This window comes from Pristiophorus japonicus, chromosome 18, assembly GCF_044704955.1.
Source record: "Pristiophorus japonicus isolate sPriJap1 chromosome 18, sPriJap1.hap1, whole genome shotgun sequence".
NCBI lineage: Eukaryota > Metazoa > Chordata > Chondrichthyes > Pristiophoridae > Pristiophorus > Pristiophorus japonicus.
In genome coordinates this window covers 102,865,139-102,884,959 of record NC_091994.1, presented here as the reverse complement: position 1 = coordinate 102,884,959, position 19,821 = coordinate 102,865,139, and the positions used below count along the sequence as shown (strand labels likewise).

General features: G+C 45.0%; 1 protein-coding gene across 3 annotated transcripts in view; it reads left to right on the top strand.

Annotated features, from left to right (window-relative positions):
* acot7 (acyl-CoA thioesterase 7) overlaps positions 1-19,821 on the top strand; it is a 273,074-nt gene that overhangs the window by 82,231 nt on the left and 171,022 nt on the right. For all 3 annotated transcript variants that reach the window (XM_070861014.1, XM_070861013.1, XM_070861015.1), the window contains exon 3: positions 1,069-1,225. In XM_070861014.1, coding sequence (XP_070717115.1) covers positions 1,069-1,225 — 157 coding nt within the window. The remainder of the gene's footprint in view (positions 1-1,068; positions 1,226-19,821) is intronic.

Sequence of the window (19,821 nt, the reverse complement as noted above, 5' to 3'; positions counted from 1 at the left end):
GATTCATATTTTGTGGGTTTACGATTCTGTCCCCAGCATAATGGATCCGAATTGAGCAGTGTAAATGTGGGGAGCTGGCTTACTGATGCTGGTCTCGTGGAATCCAACTTCAACAACAACAACTTGCATTAATATAGCGCATTTAACGTAGTAAAACATCGCATAGCACTGAGCAGGAGTGTAATCGGACAGAATTTGACACCGAGCCACAGAGAGAGATTAGGACAGGTGACCAAAAGCTTGGTCAAAGAGGTAAGTTTTAAGGAGCGACTTAAAGGTGAAGAGATAGGTAGAGATGCAGAGAGGATTAGGAAGGGATTTCCAGAGCCTAGGGCCTAGGCAGCTGAAGGCATGGCCGCCAATGGTGGGCCAATGGAAATCGGGGATGCGCAAGAGGGGTTGAGCTGTGCAGCTAATTTTTTTTTTCGTGTACTTTTGTTTTGTAGTAAAATGCGGTACCCAATTTGTGCACAGCAAGGTCCTACAAACAGCAATTTAAATAAACGGCCAGTTAATCAGTTTTGCAGTGGTGTTGGCTAAGGTAGGAATGTTGGCCGGGGCACTTTTATTCCAACAGTGCCCTGGGATCTTTTATGTTCAACTCAACAGGAAGACAGGACCTTGGTTTTAATATCACATCTGGAAAACTGCACCTCCAAAAGTGCAGCACTCCCTCAGTGTTGACTGAAGTGTCAACCTGAATTATGTCCTCATGTTCTGCAGAGGGATTACAACTCAAAACCTTCAGACTCGGGTGGAAATGCCAGCATTGAGTGAGTCGGTCCCTGTGATGCTCACACTGATGCGGATCTGATACAGGCATTCTGCATCTCCATATCATACCATGGTGATACTGGTATTGTGGAGAATAATATTAGAGTTCTGAGAAGAGATTGATTTATCATAAATTGGTGCCAGATTTGCTGGATTAATTTGTGATGTCGGACCAGTAAATTAGAAAGTGCTCCGGAATGATGCTTGTTTCTATAGGTAAAAGAAAAACAAATGTGGTTCGATAAGACATGCTGTTGGTGATCAAAAAGTTTATCTTCTCTGCTTTTATTTCAGGAGCGCTGCGTGGCTGTACTGGCTCGCGTGGAGCGTACAGACTTCCTCTCACCTATGTCTATTGGGGAAGTGGCTCATGTCAGTGCTGAGATAACCTACACATCAAAGCACTCTGTTGAGGTCCAAGTAAACGTGATTGCCGAAAATATCATTAAAGGTAGGGAAAACGGCACATTTTCATTATAAAAAACTAGATAAGTTTGGTTCATGTTTTGCTTTGGTCTCACATTGGATGTGTGTGTATATATTTATTATATATACAGCCTGTGTTATTTCTCATGATTGGATATAGATTGATGTTGGGTAAACACCTAGTTAAATCTTTATGGTTAGGAAAACAGGGACATATAAGACCTCAAGAAGCTATTGGAGTCCACCTGCTGATCCCAGAGTTTGATAAATTCCACGCGTCACTCCTTTCTCTCATACTCATCAATTGCACTGTCTGCCAAGTATCGACCCAGTACTCTCTTGAATGTGCCTCCACTGTTGCCCTGGGCAATCAATTCTATATATTCACTGCCCTCTATGTAAAGTAGTTAAATCTAAACTCTCTATTCATCTGAGCTGAGTAACTTTCCCCTTGAAAAGGATGTGATTTCTAGTAAACATATTGTTGGGTTTCAATATATTTGTATCCTGTAGAATATTGAATCTCAATAAGGCCTCCCGTGAGCCTTGTGTTCACCACTGTGAGCGCTCATAGTTTCCACAGCCTCTCCAAGGGAAATATTCACATTCATGGACTGTGTGGACTATCCCAGCAGTGGAAACTTACCATAACGCTCACTGTCAGCAACCCCATAGTGCACATTGCAGCAAATAATAAGCATGATGATTACAGGAAAGTGGTGTTATCTCGGGGATCTGATGATGGTCATGAAATGTTGAGCTTTATTCACACAGATTATCATGTTACCTGGAACTCGCTCAATGATGCGACTGCTTTGAATTCATTCCTGGAAATTCTGCATAGGAATTCTCCTCATGTAAAGAATAATCACTGAAGGAGCTCTAATTTCTCCACTAGATACTGTGAATTATGCTTTGTCTGACTCCAGAGATGACTGGCCATTGGGAATCGAGTATTAATTTATGAGGCTGCTTTGGCCCTGGTTATTACTTGTTTAAATAATGAAATGTTGGAGCTAATTAGATTTTTATTTTTATTTCATTGTCCTTTCCATAAAATGTATCTTGTATTTTTTAAATGTTTTTCCTGAACAAGAAATGCCCACCGAGAAGTCATTGACAATTATTTTCCAATAGAGTTTAAACTGTGCCCAAATTTTTTTCTAATGAATTGGTGTGGTTGTTTATATTTAACATTTCAGATGCCCCTTCATTTTAGTGGTGACTGAACTTTCTGCTCGACTGAGCTACTGAATGTGTGCTGAATGTCCTCCCAAAAAATATTGAATTGACCTTGTTTCAGTGACATGACCAATTCAAGCTACAATGTCCATACATTCTATAAAATGTTCTTCTGAACATGCAGGTACAGCAAGCAAGAGAGCAAATGGTATGTTGGCCTTTATTACAAGAGAATTTGAGTATCTGTCTGTATAAGAGTAAAGATGTCTTACTATAATTATATAGGGCCCAGATGAGACCACACCTGGAGTACTGTGTGCAGTTTTGGTCTCCTTACTTAAGGAAAGGTATACTTGCCATAGAGAGAGTGCAACAAAGGTTCACCAGACTGATTCCTGGAATGGGGGGATTGTCCTATGAGGATAGATTGAGTAGACTAGGCCGATATTCTCTTGAGTTTAGAAGAATGAGATCTGATCTCATTGAAACATACAAAATTCTTACAGGCTTGACAGGGTAGATGCAGGGCGGATATTTCCCTGGCTGGGGAGTCTAGAACCAAGGGTCACAGTCTCAGAATAAGGGATCAGCCATTTAGAACTGAGATGAGAAGAAATTTCTTCACTTAGATGGTTGTGAATCTTTGAAATTCTCTACCCCAGAGGGCTGTGGAAGCTCGGTTATTGAGCATATTGAAGACAGAGATCGATAGATTTTTGGATATTAAGGGAATCAAGGGATATAGGGATAGTGCAGGCAAGTGGAGTTGAGGTAGAAGATCAGCCATGATCTCAATGAATGGCCTGTTCCTAGTCCTATTTCTTATGTTCTTATGAATGTTTCCCCTGAATTGAGTTATATTACACTGATTCAAAGTGAAACGTTGGCAACAAGTCCAAAGAGGGAGTTGCGTTGGCATGGTAGCTGTTTCACTATGCTGGCAGCAGATGGTGAGACAGGTGGTTCTGGGGTTCTGCACTGAACAAAGAAAAGGGTCGAGAACATTGCAACTGTTGGGTCTTCTCCAGGTGTAACCTGCAGGCAAAGAAGCTGACAAAGTGTTGAGATGTGGAGCAGAGTGAAAAGATAAGAATGTAATCAAATAATAGGGTTTAAATTACTCTCTGCTATTTTTGGCAAACTAGTTAATGACATGAAGTTAAATCTCGGCCACCTCTATCTTAATGACGATTAAAGTAGCACATAGGGGACCGTAAATCCCAATGTGAAATAATAAATGACTTGAACATATATAGTAGACAAATGAGGTTGTAATTGCTATAATGAGAGAAGCTAAGGTGTAATGAACAGTGAGAAAAACTGAGGAGAGGAAGGTAGAGAAGAATCACTGATAAGTGGCTAATGTATACAAGTAAGATTTCATGCTGAATTTCACGGGTTCAGGCAAGGATCTGATATCAAGCCTATAGCTTTAGCCGCCTTGTAAAACCTGGGTGCATGGCAGCTAAGCAGGCCAGGCCAGGAAAAACTGGAAATCTGAAATAAAAAAGCAAAAATGCTGAAAATACACTGCAGGTGTAAAAAGAAAAGCCAGTTTTTGGGTGTGCACCCTTCATCGAAATCTGCTTAGTATGCCTTCTGCAAGATACTTTGTCAACCATCCAGTCTGGCACCCAAACATTGAGCAATTCAAAGGATGTCTCTCTCAATTTAAATTTGTAGTAATATGTCATATGACATTTCTCTCCTGGATCATTGGTGTTGCTTTTAAGGATTATATCAGCTGAACAGATTAGCAAACCCTATGCTCTCGTCGTTCATTTTCTGTCAGCTGTGGATCATTTGGTAGCACTTCGCCTCTGAGGCAGAAGGTTGTAGGTTTAAGTCCCACTCCAGAGACTTGAGCACAAATATCTAGGCTACCATTCCCAAGTGCAGTGCTGAGGGAGCTGCACTGTCTGATGAGACGTTGAACCGAGGCCCCATTTGATCTCTCGGGTGAACGTAAAAGATCCCATGGCACTCTTTCAGAGGAGAGCAGGTGAGTTATTCCCGATGTCCTGGGCAATATTTATCTCTCAATCAATATCTTAAACAAAATCACATTATCTGGTCATTATCACGTTGCTGTTTGTGGGAGTTTGCTCTGCGCAAATTGGCTGCCGTGTTTCCTATATTACAACAGTGACTACACTTCAAAAAGTTCTTAATTGGCTGTAAAGCATTTTGGACGTCCAATAATCGTGAAATGGTCTTTCTTATAGATATTTACATAAGACATAAGAAATAGGAGCAGGAGTCAGCCATATTACCCCTCGAAATCATGGCTGATATGTTCTTGGCCTCAACACCGCTTCCCTGCCCGCTCTCCATAACCGTTGACTCCCTTATCATTCAAAAATCTGTCTGTTTCCACTTTAAATATATTCAATGACCCAGCCTCCACAGTTCTCACGGGTAGAGAATTCCAAAGATTCATGACCCTCTAAGAGAAGAAATTCCTCCTCATTTCCGTTTTAAATGGGTGACCCCTTATTCTGAAACTATACACCCTAGTTCTAGATTCCCCCACGAGGGTTAACATCCACTCTGCATCCACCCTGTCAAGCCCCCTCAGAATCTTATACGTTTCAATAAGATCACCTCTCATTCTTCTAAACTCCAAGGAGTATAGGCCCAACCTGCTCAACTTTTCTTCATAAGATAATCCCTTCATCTCAGGAATCAACCTCGTGAACCTTCTCTGAACTGCCTCCAAGCAAGTATATCCCTCCTTAAATAAGGAGACCAAAACTGTATGCAGTACTTCAGGTGTGGTCTCACCAACGCCCTGTACAGTTGTAGCAGGATGTCCCTACTTTTATACTCCATCCCCCTTGCAATAAAGGCCAACATTCCATTTGCCTTCCTAATTACTTGCTGTACCTGTATGCTAACTTTTTGTGTTTCATGTACAAGGACTCCTAGATCTCTCTCTACCTCAGCATTTTGTAATCTCTCCCCATTTAAATAATAATTTGCTTTTTTATTTTTCCTACCGGTGGATAACCTCACATTTTCCCATATTATACTCCGTCTGCCAAATTTTTGCCCACTCACTTAGCCTATCTATATGCCTTTGCAGATTCTTTGCCTCCTCCTCACAACTTGCTTTCCCACCTATCTTTGTATCATCAGCAAATTTGGCTACATTACACTGAGTCCCTTCATCCAAGTCATTTATATAGATTGTAAATAGTTGAGGCCCCAGCACTATCCCTGTGGCACCCCACTAGTTATGGTTTGCCAACCTGAAAATGACCCATTTATCCCAACTCTCTATTTTCTGTTAGTTAGCCAATCTTCTACCCATGCTAATATATTACCCCAACCCCATGAACTCTTATTTTGTGCAGTAACCTTTTATGTGGCACCTTATCGAATGCCTTCTGGAAATCCAAATACACGACATCTACTGGTTCCCCTTTATCCATCTTGCTCATTACATCCTCAAAAAAACTCCAGCAAATTTGTCAAACATGATTTCCCTTTCATAAAACCATGCTGACTCTGCTTGACTGCATTATGATTTTCTAAATGTCCTGCTATTTAATATCTGGCCCCAAACCATCTCCAACTTTCATCTCAATAAATTCACGATACTGCAGCATTTGTATTCTCATCCACACATACCTAGGGCTCAATTTTCCCCAATGTTGTTTTTTGCGCATTGCAAGAGTTATGCCCGTTTTTCTTTGGCCCCGACTACTCCAAAAAAAAATAACTAGCAAATTTCCCCATTCTATTTTTTGAAATTGGCACCGCGCAGCTTTAGCTTCGAGTCGTGGAGCCTAATGTCTGCGCCGAAAAAACGATGCCACGTTGTGCGTATTCGCGAAAAAAAAGGACATTTTTGACTTGACTGCTATGGGCATACATGGAGAAGATGATTCAGACATAGACGAGCCTGAAGAGGAGAACATCTTCCAATTCCATCTTCCAGACCAAGAGCAGGAGGGGGAGGGGGAGGTGATGGATGAAGCCCCCACTGATGTACTCACTCTGCAGGAGGTGCAGGTGCCTATTGAGGTGCCAGGCCCTTTCCTGAGTGGTACGAGTGTTGGGACATTCCATGGTTTCTCTCAGTCCGAGACAGGGAATTCCATTGGGGTGCAGCGAGGCACACCTAGGGCCCCACCGTCCAAGTCTGCGGGTCCCAGTGGGGTGCAGCGAGGCACACTCAGGGTGAGGAGGGGAAGGAAAGCTCGACCATGCTCTCCTGAGATGCAGGATCTAACAGATGTGGTTCAGATGATGGCAATGAGTGCGGAGAGCATTGACCTTACACGATCTCTCCTGGACACCATCAGTGGAGTGGGTGATGAGGTATCGGCACTGTCGGGAGAAGCAACACTGCAACACTTCCCTCACGAGAAATGGGAACACTGTCCGGGAACATAAGGAAGGGAATTTCGCAGGTAGCTGATGCGCTGTCAGTGAATATGAGGGAGGGAACGTTGCAGGTAGTTGACACACTGTTGGTGAACATGAGGGAGGGAATGTCGCAGATAGTTGAAACATTGTCAGCGAATATGAAGGAGGGAATATTGGAGGTAGTTGAGACACTGTCAGGGCACATGTGGGAGGGAATGTCGGAGTTGGCTGCTGCAATAACGGAACATGCCCAGAAGCAAATGCCACTCCCACTCCAATCCCCGGACCAGCCTCTGAAGAGGCCCAAGCCGGGCCTTCCACATGACCGCCTGTCCCACCCATCAAGAATTGCGCATTACCCGAGATGTTCGAAAGAATAAGCTTGGTACCAACCCGAGAAACGCTGTGCCACTGCCTGCGGGCAGGGGTGGAGTCAACAAGACCAAGCGCAGCGGGTGGTCTTAGAATAAGCTGGTGGAGAGATAGACGCAGCCTTTCTTGCTGTTGTTGTTATTATTGTTACTGTTGTAACTGTTCTCAAATTAAAAGTTTGTAAATTATCTTAACTGAAAACTTTAAAGGTTGATACAAGAATATTTTTGTTAAAGTTAAGTTAAGTACAAACAAGAGTTTAAATTTTTGAATAAAATATATTTTAAATTATAACTGAATCATTTCCATTATTTGTTCCATTTTTAACACTAATTTTTGAACTAAAGAAGAATCATTTCCATTATTTGTTCCATTAACACAACACAACATTACGGAACAAGTCCAAACAGTAAACATGGTCCATTTGGAAAAGTTGCTGCTGAGCCTTCAGGCAGCAAAGCATTCACAGATGAGCTGCTGGCGCAAGGCTTGAGCAATCGTTAAAGGGGCACGACGGCCCGCCCTCCTCCGCCATCATGCTCCAGGTTCAGGTAGTTGTATGGCCTCCTCCTCCTCATCCTCATCTGCCATCCTCATCTGCCATCCTCATCCTCATCCTCATCTGCCATCCTCATCCTCATCTGCCATCCTCATCCTCATCCGCCATTCTCATCCTCATCCGCCATTCTCATCCTCATCCGCCATTCTCATCCTCATCCGCCATTCTCATCCTCATCCGCCATTCTCATCCTCATCCGCCATTCTCATCCTCATCCGCCATTCTCATCCTCATCCGCCATTCTCACCGCAGGTGGGTCTTCTACTACCAGCTGCTGCTGCTGCCTCATGATGGCTAAGTTATGCAGCATGCAGCACACAACAGTGAACTGACAGATAATCTCAGGGGAGTATTGCAAGTAGCCTCCGGAATGGTCCCATCTTCGGAAATGCTGTTTCAAGATGCCAATGGTCCTCTCTATTATGCTGCGCGTCGCAATGTGCGACATGTTGTATTCCTGGTCAGCTTCTGTGTCTGGGTTACGCGTAGGGACATCATGAGCCAGGTGACTAGGCGGTACCCTTTGTCTCCCAGCAGCCAGCTCTGCCCTTCTGGCTGCTGCTGAAACATGGCAGATGTAGCGCTCTCGTGTAGGATGAACGCATCATGGGTGCTCCCAGGGTATCACGCATCAACTGACATGATGCGATGCATGTTGTCACAGTTGAGCTGCACATTAACGGGGTGGAAGCCTTTTCTGTTCCTGTACATCTCGGAATCTTCCAAAGGTGCTCGCAAGGCGATGTGGATACAATCAATGCAGCCCTGTACCTTTGGGAAGCCAGCAATCCTGGAGAAGTCCACAGCCCTTTCACGCATTGCTTAGGCGGTCATGGGGAACTTTATGTAGTCATTCCTCTGGGCATATAATGCAGCAGTCACCTTCCGAATGCAGGTAAGTGTTGCATGTTGAGAAATGGCGCACACATCCCCAGTTGTGGCCTGGTATGATGCAGATGCATAGAATGAAAGTGCAGCTGTAACCTTTACTTCAACTGACAAAGCAGTCCTCCTGATGCTTCTAGGTTGCAGGTCTGCTTTTACTAACTCACAGATCTCGGTTACAACTTCTTTGTGGAAACGCAGCCTTCTCACACAGTCTGCATCACTCTCGATATACCCGATGTGGGTAAGGCCTCCTGCCCATCATCCTACGTGCTCTGAGGTTCCTCATGCGATGGCGTCAAATCAATCGTTTCCTCCGCAGCACCATCATGCAGAAGGCTTGCACGAGGTATGGCATTGTCAATATTGCCCCCGTGATTAAATTGTATCTTTGCAAGAAGCTCAAAACTGCAGGACAAGCTTCTTTGTTCTCTCTCTCCCCAAGGTCAACGCTCTAGTATGGACCACACCCAGGTCTGCGCATGTGCAATAGGCTTGCTCAGAACGAGAAGCTAGGCATTCAAATGAGGACATTTGGGGCAACGAAATCTAATGCAATTATTTAATTTTAGATTTTTTTCAAAGAACCCCTCCACTAGCGACCGAACGTCTCCTCACCGGGTTTGAGGGTCAGCCGGTAGAATCACTCCCTGGCACGGACAGGGGCTCGGCAAACAGCTTCCTCCTCCCCCTCCTCCCCCCCCCCCCCCCCCACCCTCACCCCGCGGCCGCCTTTTGATGATGCTGCATAGTGTAAGGGTTATCATCCCTTCAGTTCGGCTTCCACCCCCCACAACACCCCGCCCCCCCCAGGCTTCTTTTGAAGCCGAGCCCCTGTGTTCGGGCGAGGGACCGATTTCTGCTGGCCGGCGCTCTGACCCTCGAGCCCAGTTTGGAGACGTTCGGTGGTGGCGTGGCGCTTTGAAAAAAATCCAAAAATTAAATAATTACATTAGACTTCCATTTTTTGTGTTTTAAGTTTGAAAAAAATTAAGCTTCATGATGCATATTTAATATGTTCTTGACTCCCTCCAAAACTTCACCTAAAAACAATGGCGTCTTTCCGTGCCGATTTTTTAATGTGCGCTGGTTTTTTTTTTAAGTGCCCAGAGGTTTTTTGGGAGTGGTCACATACGCCGTCCTAGGAAAAATGTAAGTTGGCCAAACTTGCATAAGTCTGAAAAACCGACGCAGACATCAGGTTACGGCCCCCGATGACGCAAAAAAAACTAATCTAAAAAAATCGTAACTAACTGAGTTACGCTGGCGCAGAATCTTTGGGGAAACTTTGATATTTTTATTGAGGCCAATAAAAGCGGCCCATGCCAAATAAACGGCGCAGTTAACTGGGGAAAATTCAGCCCTTAACCTTGAGCCTAAAATACGTTTCTTCCATGTTTTACAAGACAGCTTGTTTTTGTGTCGACTATACCGAGTCCTAATGGCCTTCACATTTGTTCTTTGTTTTCGATAAAGGAGGCAAATTAGGCCACCCATTCACCAACAGCAGAACACAAACGTGTTGTAGAGTATACTCCCTCAGCACACACTCTCTAGTTTGTCCATGCGGGTTAGCTACCAGAGGAATAATTCTTCGTTTTCAGTGAAAGAAATATGCAGCAGGGCAGACACTAGATCTGCTTTGCATCCATCCTCTAAATGTAGTAGCCTCACTTATCAGGTCCCATTGGGGAAAAGCATGTCTATTACCTGTTGCAAATAGTTTGCCTGCAACATGTGTTGTTATACAATTCAAGGTCACTCTTGTCCTTCTCCTTGGGGAAATTTTCACATGTATTTATTTGATGCAGTCCTTCATCTTAGTAGTACTTTGGGAACGTGCACATAAGTCAGTGACGATTTGATCTGCAGAGGTACCTGCATGGAAAATCTCTTCCTCGTATAACCCTTGCAATATTAATGCACTGCATATGATTTTATATTAAACACAATGTTTTCTGTGAATTTGTGTGGAAAAAGCTAGTGCATTGAATGAAAGTTGCAAAGAGATTTTGATCAGCAATTTTTTGATCTTTATCTTCAACATGGCTGCAAGCTTCCATGCAGGAGCAGAAAGCTGTGTCTCTGTGACAATGCCGAATCACTCGGTGACCTCTCAATGGGCAGGGGATGGTTTGCGATGATCGGGAGCATCTGTCTGGAGTTGGCCATGCACAGCAAATGAAAAAAGTGCAGCGGCATCAGAAATCCTTTCTCCAGCATAAATTGACATCAAGGGGTGAAGGCATTTTGAGGGGAAGATCTCCTCTGTGTCGTATTTGTGACACATTGTAAATCCGTTTATAAACAACACACAGAAAATCATCCCCCTTGGGAGGTGCTTTTACAATTACTTACATTTTTGTAATGCTCTTCATATTTGGATGGGTGCGGGGGGAGTGTTCCCGGTGTCGGGGGGAGCGGGGCACACTCTTGGGATGGGGGGGTGGGCTGTTTGGGGCTGGGATTGGGAGAGACGTCTTCACTCGGGGAGTTGTTGGCCTGTGGGGTTCCCTGCCGCGGAGAGTTGTTGATGCCAGTTCATTGGATGTGTTCGGGAGGGAGTTGGATGTTGTCCTTGCGGCTGGGGGGGGTCGGGGGGTGTGGAGGTGGCGTGGCGGGGGGAGGTGCTGGGGTGGGTGATCAGCCATGATCTTGTTGAATGGCGGTGCAGGCTCGAAGGGCCGAATGGCCTACTCCTGCACCTATTTTCGATGTTTCTATATTTGTTTCCTGCATTGCATTACAACTGTGACCACTTTGGGATATCCAGTGGTTGTGAAGAGCGCTATATAAATGCAAATCTTTTCTTTCTATATACAGACTGACATTTCTGAGCCCGTTACAGCTTGAGGAATAAGTGAATAACAAGCTGGGTGGGAAAGAGATTAGGGATGGTGAAAGCATAATGAAAGATAATTGTTTTAAGAGGCTTTTGAAATCAGAGGGGAATGAGAAGTTGGGGTGCTGAGAGAGGAAGCTCTATAGAGCTTGGGGCATGGTGGTTGAAGGAGTGCCCGCTGATGAAAAGATTGGAAGGAGCAGGGAAACAAAAGTAAGCCAGCGTCAGAGAAGCAGAGGGAGTATCTAGTGACATATGGCTGGAGGAGATAAGAGGTATGAAGAGATGATGCCATGGAGGAATTTGAAAATGAGGACCGAGCGTAAAGCTAATTCTCTGTCACAGGAGCCAGTGGCACTCGGGAAGTACAGGAGTATTAGAGTTGCAGGCTTTAGTGTGGGTGAAACACAGCATTCTGATTTACTTGCAGCTTATGAAAGATGGAAGTCGGGAGGCTGGCAAGGTGAGTGTTGGAGAATTTCAGTGCCAGAAAGGTGGACGAGGTGGCCAGTGTTTGAGTTGAAATAAAGTGGTCTTGGTACTGGATCAGATATGGTGGCAGAAGCTGAGCTTGGATTGAATAGTACGCAAACGTCCTTCCCCTTAAAGAAAATGAAGACTTGGATTTATATAGCGCCTTTCATGACCATCGTACGTCTCAAAGCGCTTTATACCCAATGAAGCCCAGTTGGAGAGGTTGATCAACCGAGGCCGGAGGTTGCATTCATGTTTGTGGGATGTCTTCAATTCTGCTGACCTTAGCTGTGGCTCCAGCAGCTTTTAATGTTGGATAGGCAGTTGGAGAGAGTCCAGTTGCCCTGGGACTGATAGGAAAAGTGGAGAGCTGGAGCTGAGTGTGGTCAGCATACTTGTGAAAGCTGAACTTGTGCTTCCTAATGGTTTTGCCAAGGGTTGGCACATAATTAATGAATAGGAGACCAGGCCGAAGCCCTGGATCAGAGAGATTCTCTCAAAATCCAAACAATATTACATTGACATATATACTTGCAGTGTAATGAAAAACTCAAATCTATTCAGAACTGATCATGGAAAATATATTGAATTGTTGTCTGGTAAGAATTCTTGTTACCTGTATTATGTATAGTATGTATGTTGGTAGCATTCTAAACATATATTTCAAGGTTTTTTTTCTATATGCTATTTCTAGTGAAGTTGTGGAAAAAAAAATTAAAGAAATCTTCTTAAATACATTTACCTCATTGATACAGATAGTATTTTTAAATATTGTGCACTTGTTTTTAGTGCATCTGTCCAAATTCCTCTAAACCATGCAAAACATAACCATGCGCCACAGTGTCTCTGCCTGAATCAGACAACAGTGTTTTCTTCATTATTCAGTTAATTGCTGCAGTGATATGAGTAAAAAGGTGCTTTCATTCAGCAGCCTGTGCAATCCAGAAAGAAATAGCTTGTAGTTCCTCACCCTCTTAAAAAATGTCCCTATGCTCACTGGTTGATATAGGCATCTGTTGCTTATGCAGTATCTCAATAGGCTTAGTACCCAATCAGGTGCGACCTGACTCTACTTTCTTAGCTCTCTCAAAGTGTGGATTAAACATGGAGGCTTTCTTTATATACAAGGGCTACACGTGTGTGTCTGTGGCCCAATGACCTCCGACGGTCGCTCCCCCTGGTGGCAGGTAAACTCAGGCATACATACATTACATCATTCCCCCCCAAGATCTTGGTATCAGTCCGAGTTACAATTGAGACGGTCTGGGGCTTTCCACTCCCTAGTTGATCATCTCAGTTCAATTCCAGATGTGGGTGAGCTCTCCGAGTCATTCATGACTTGAGGCTGGGTAGCTGATCTAATGGGAGTGGCAGTGTCCATGTCGGGGATTGAAGGCCAAGATTCATTGACAACAGCAGGGTCTTCTGATGACTGAATATGAATCGGTTGGTCATTGATGGTGTCTTCTTCAAGCTGTTCCAGTTCGTCTGTGTGCCACAATTTAATCTGATCAATGTGCCTCCTGCATGTTTGCTCATTAGTGAGCCTGACAATAAGCACCCTGTTACCCTCCTTGGCCGTAACAGTGCCAGTGACCTACTTGGGGCCTTGACCATAATTTAGCACATACACAGGATCATTAATAGAGATGTCGTATGACACGGCAGTGCGATCATGATACCACTGCTGATGTTGACGTCTGTTTTCGACGAGATCGTTAAGATCAGGGTCTGGTCTTGAGATCTCTCCATCAACAGTTCAGCATGGGGGAACCCCAGTAAGCGTGTGGGGTCTCGTCCTGTAACTAAGCAGTATGCATGACAAACGAGTTTGCGAAGGACCGTGAGTTACGCGTTTCAGGCTCTGCTTGACCATTGGACGTGGGTTTGAATGATGCTGACCTTATGTGCTTGATACCATTGAGTCTCATAAACTCTTGAAACTCCAAACTCGTGAAACACGATCCATTGTCACTCACGACGATGTCGGGCAGACCTTGAGTGGCGAACATGGCATGAAGGCTCTCAATGTTGGCTGTGGATGTGCTGGATGACATGATTACACATTCTATCCATTTGGAATACGCATCCACCACCACTAAAAACATTTTGCCCAGGAAAGGACCCATAGTTGATGTGGATCCTCGACCATGGTTTGGATGGCCACGACCACTGACTTAGCGGAGATTCCACTGGTGCATTGCTTAATTGCATGCAAGTGTTGCACTGATGCCCACATGACTCCAAATCAGAGTCAATGCCAGGCCACCAAATGTGAGACCTGGCAATGGCCTTCATCATGACTATACTGGGATGGGTACTGTGTAAATCCCGTACAAATCTCTCCCTGCCTTTCTTGGGCATAACAACACAATTACCCCATAGCAAACAATCAGATTGAATGGTTAGTTCGTCTTTGCGACGGTTGTAAGGTTTGGTCTCATCACACACTTCCCTGGGAATGGCCGACCAATCACCACGTTTTGCAACGGTAACATAGAAACATAGAAAATAGGTGCAGGAGTAGGCCATTCGGCCCTTCGAGCCTGCACCGCCATTCAATGAGTTCATGGCTGAACATGCAACTTCAGTACCCTTCAGATCTTGGCTGGTCCAGGTCCTAACTTGTTGAGCAGTGACAGATGATCCTTCACTCTCAAAGGCATCCATGACCAACAGTAGGTCTGCGGACTGTGGCGTTTCCACCTCTGGCGTGGGCAACGGTAAATGGTTCAATGCATTGGCACAATTCTCGGTGCCAGGTCTATGGCGAATGACATAATCAGGCAAATAATGTCAGCGCCCACCTTTGGATGCGGGACGACACATTGGTATTGATACCTCTATGCTCTGAAAACAAAGATATGAGCGGCTTGAAACGAAGCCCAAACAGACACTGGTGCATCTTTTTAACCCCATATACGCAGCTTAAAGCTTCTTTCTCTACCATGCCGTAGGCTGTTTCCGCTTTAGACATGCTTCTCGACGCGAACGCAACGGTTATAGTTTGCCCGACTCATTGGATTGTTGGAGCACGCAACCAACCCCACCTGATGAAGCGTCACAGGCCAATACTAAACGCTTGCACGGGTCATAATGTATTAGCAATTTGTTGGAACAAAGCAGATTTCTAGCCGCTTTGAAGGCCCTGTTTTGAACTATACCGCAAACCCAGTTGTCGCCTTTTCTGAGCAGCATGTGCAGTGGCTCTAATAATGTGCCCAATTTAGGTAAGAAATTACCGAAGTAGTTGAGAAGACCAAGGAACGAACACAGCTCCGTCACATTCCGGGATCTGGGTGCATTTTTGATGGCCTCTGTTTTCGAGTCCGTAGGCCTGATGTCGTCTGCAGCAATCTTCCTTCCCAGGAATTCGACTTCCAATGCCATAAACGCACTTTGAACGTTTCAACCTGAACCCCGCTTTGTCCAGACGACGTAGAACCACTTCCAGGTTGTGCACGTGTTCAGCACTGTCACGACCTGTGACCAGAATGTTGTCTTGGAACACCACGTTTTTAGGGACAGACTTCAGTAAACTCTCCCTGTTTCTCTGAAATATGGCTGCAGCCGAGTGAATTCCGAAAGGACACCTGTTGTAAATGAACAGCCCTTTATGCGTATTGATGCACGTAAGTTTATTCGATGATTCGATCAGCTCTTGCGTCATATAGGCCGACGTCAGGTCCAATTTGGTGAAAGACTTTCCCCCGGCTAGCGTTGCAAATAGGTCATCAACCTTTGGTAGCAGGTACTGATCCTGTTATGAAACTTGGTTGATCGTAACCTTGTAGTCTCCACAAATCCTGACAGTGCCATCACTCTTCAGCACAGGACTAGCCCATTCGTTAACTTCAACTGGAGTCTGTCCAGTTCGATTTCGACCTTCTCCCTCATCATGTACGGGACCGCCCAGGCTTTGTGATGGCTGAGTCTTGCATCCGAGTCCAGGTGGATCTGCACCTTGGCTCCCGTGAAGTTGCCGATGTTCAAACAGCGAGGGAAATTTGCTCAGCACTTGAGCACACGAAGCGTCATCCACTGATGACATAGCTTTAATATCGTTCCAGTTCCACTTTATTTTTTCGAGCCAACTCCTGCCGAACAACGTTGAACCATTACCTGCAACGATCCACAGCGATAGATCTTGAACCTACCCATCGTACGACACCTTGACTGCTGCACTGCCAATCACTGGTATGAGCTCTTTGGTGTCGGTATGCAATTTTGCATTTACTGGACTCAGCTTGGGTTTCACGGTCTTGGTGTCCCACAGCTTTTCGAAAGTCCTCTGGCTCATCATTGACTGGAATTAGACACGGGTGCGAGTCATAGATACCGGCACGCCGTTCAATTTTACTTCAATCATTATCGGTTGGCTCTTTGTCCGGAACGAATGTACACTATACACTTGCTCCTCGGGTATCTCGGGTTGCATTGCCGGATCCGCTCCAGATCGGTCATCATCATCCACATAGTGTTTCGCAGCACGCTTGCTGAGCTGCGGACACATCCGCTGAAGGTGCCCCATTTTCGCACAGCCTCTACAAATATACTATCTGAAACGGCACTGATTAGGCCAATGATTGCCCCCACAACGCCAACAGGGTGAAATCAGATTCGTGCCCAATGGCGGATTTCGAGCAACTACAGGTTTCGCAAACACAGTTGGGTAGGCCCTGCCAGGTGCAGCTCTGCCAACCGACGACACAATCTGGTGCACAGTACTTGCCGTGGAGTTCCGACTCTGCGAGGATATCTGCTTTGTACTATCGACCGTGGTCAGGCAAGCTTGGGCGATCGTGATGGCCCTGCTCAGATCTAGTGTCTCCGCAGCCAGCAGCTTCCGCAGAATCACCTCGTGGTTTATGTCTATTACAAAGACGTCGCTTAGCATGTCTTCCAATGCGGTTCCAAACTTACACGGCCCAGCAAGACGTCTCAGGTCGGCAACAAATTCCACCACGTCCTGGCCCTCAGAACGAACATGCTTGTAAAAGTGATATCTCGAGATAATGATGCCTTCTTTAAGTTTGAGATGGTCCCGAATCAGAGCACGCAATTCCTCATAGGTCTTTTCCATTGGACGTGCAGGTGAGAGCAGATTCTTTGAGGCCATAGATGTTTGGACCACAAACCATGAGGAAAACCTAACTGCATCCATCTTGTTGGCCACGAAGTACTGGTCAAGGCGATCTGTAAAATCCTCCCAGTCTTCTCCCTCCACGAATCGCTCCAGGATTCCAACGGTGCTCATTTTTTTTTTTTGTGCATGAAAGTTCATATTGTGCCTCGTCGCCAAATGTTGCATATGCAATAACTCAATAAGCTTAGTACCGTGAACTGAATCAGGTGCGACTGACTACTTTATTAGTGAGGATTAAACATGGAGGCTTTTTTTTTATATACAAGGGCTGCACGTGTGTATCTGTGGCCCAATGACCTCCGATAGTCGCTCCCCCTGATGGCAGGTAAATCCAGGCATACATACATTACACTAACAAAGAGCCAACCGATAATGATTAATGTGAAACTTAACGGTGTGCCGGTACCGATGGAATTGGACACGGGTGCGAGTCAATCAATAATGAGCCGGAGAATATTCGACAAGCTGTGGGATACTAAGGCTGTTGGGCCTAAGCTGAGTCCAGTCAATGCCAATTTGCGTATGTACACCAAAGAACTCAGAACGGTGATTGTCAGTGCAGGTGTCGTATTAGTGGTGCAGTTCATGATCTCCGTTATGGATTGTTCCAGGTCCAACGTTGTTTGGCAGGAATTGGCTAGAAAAAATCAAATGGAATTGGAACGATATCAAAGCATTGTCGTTGGAGGAGGATACTCCATGTGCTCAAGTGCTGAGCAAGTTCCCCTCGCTGTTTGAGCCAGGCATCGGCAAATTCACGGGAGCCAAGGTGCAGATCCACGTGGACTTGGATGCAAAACCATCATAAAGCTCGGGCGGTTCCGTACATGATGAGGGAGAAAGTCGAAATCGAACTGGTCAGACTCCAGCGTGAAGGGGTCATATCACCAGTCGAACTTAACGAATGGGCCAGTCCCTTTGTTCCCGTGTTGAACAATTATGGCACTGTCAGGATTTGTGGAAACTACAAGGTTATGATCAACCGAGTTTCGAAACAGGATCAATACCCGTTACCGAAGGCTGATGACCTGGGTGGCAGGTAAACTCAGGCATACATATATTACAGGGCCCATTTAGTCCCCTGGTATATGACTGCCGCTGGTGTCTGTGTGAGCATGGGGCAGTACAAGGAGTAAGGCAGAGACTGCTGATGAACATATACAAGAGCTCATTGGCATGGCACAAAATGGATGAGTGGCAGGAACCTCTTTAATGATTCTTCTTCTAGAATCAATCAGAAAATTGTGTAATCACTATTGTAGATTAAATTTACATGGGTTCATGTTGATTGTTGAAAGCTTGTACTGGAATTGTACACTCTGGAAATATAGAGAACTTTCAGGGTTTGTGATTAGAGTATACCTTTTTGCATCATGAGAATAGAATAGATTATTATATTTTTATTGAGAAAGGTTGAATAGAGTGGGACAGGAGAATAAAGCAGGAAGTAATATTTAGGTGACAGCAAGCTTCAATTTTCAAATCCTGTTGAGTTTTCGAGGAAGGGAAGATTAAGGAAGATGAGGAATCCTGCTATTTTGAGGTCCTGGGAAAGGAAATGGTGTGATGAAGATATGGAGGCGAGAGAGCCTGTAGGATAACATGTTTGGAACTCGGCAAGATCAAGAGAGGAAACTTTACAAGAGCAATGACCAATTGAAAATAAACAAGAAAGGTTCTGGTAGAAATGCTAGTGTGAAAGAAAGACCAAGCATCAAATTATGCTTCCAATGCTGGGGATGTTAGCCTGAATGAGGACACTAATGTTGGTGCATCTGTCCTCCCAGGAGATTTGCAGGATCTTGCGGAGACATCGTTGGTGATATATCTCCAGCGACTTGAGCCACATGGTTCGCATGCCAGACACGAGAGTCCCTAAGCAAATGTTCCATGCGGAGCTCCTTCATGGCAAACGAGCCAAAGGTAGGCAGCAGAAACGTTACAAGGACACCCTCAAAGCCTCCCTGGTGAAGTACGACATCACCACTGACGCCTGGGAGACCCTGGCCAAAGACCGCCCTAGGTGGAGAAAGTGCTTCCGGGGAGGGCGTTGAACTCTTCGAATCTCAACGCCGAGAGCGTGAAGAGGTCAGGCGCAGACAGCGGAAGGAGCGTGCGGCAAACCAGTTCCACACACCCCTTCCCTCGGCGAATGTCTGTCCCATCTATGACAGAGTCTGGCTCTTGTATTGGACTGTTCAGCCACCAAAGAACTCACTTTAGGAATGGAAGCAAGTCTTCCTCGATTCCGAGGGACTGCCTTTGATGATAATCAAATAATAGGCTACTAACGCATACTTTCACCTATTTGAAATGTCTGTGTTTGGAAACTATGCAGCATTCTGTTTTTGGGATGATAAAATGAGGTGACATGGTGACTTAACAGAAATGGGCCAAGTTAAATTAGAAAGGGGCTGTGTCATTTATACATTTACTGGAAATTGAGTGATGACTCCAAGCAATACACCTTCTTTCCACAGGCATATTAAGATCGTAAAATCTCTACTGCTGGCCCCGGTACAACACATTGAAATATTGAGTCAGTTTGGCTCCTGCAGTTAATCACGTAACTTATGTCAGGTTTGCTTGTACACTTTGACCCAATCCATGAATCAGCCATGCTCATTTACTCTGCTTCAGTCTCTGAGTCAGGATTTCCTCTCTCTCCTTGGCATGCTATCTCAGTCTCTGAGGTAGGTCATTAATGTGTCAAGTATTGTACATGCAGTACCATTTATATAAAACAACTGAAAATGGAACATTGTCTACATCTTGACATTGAACATT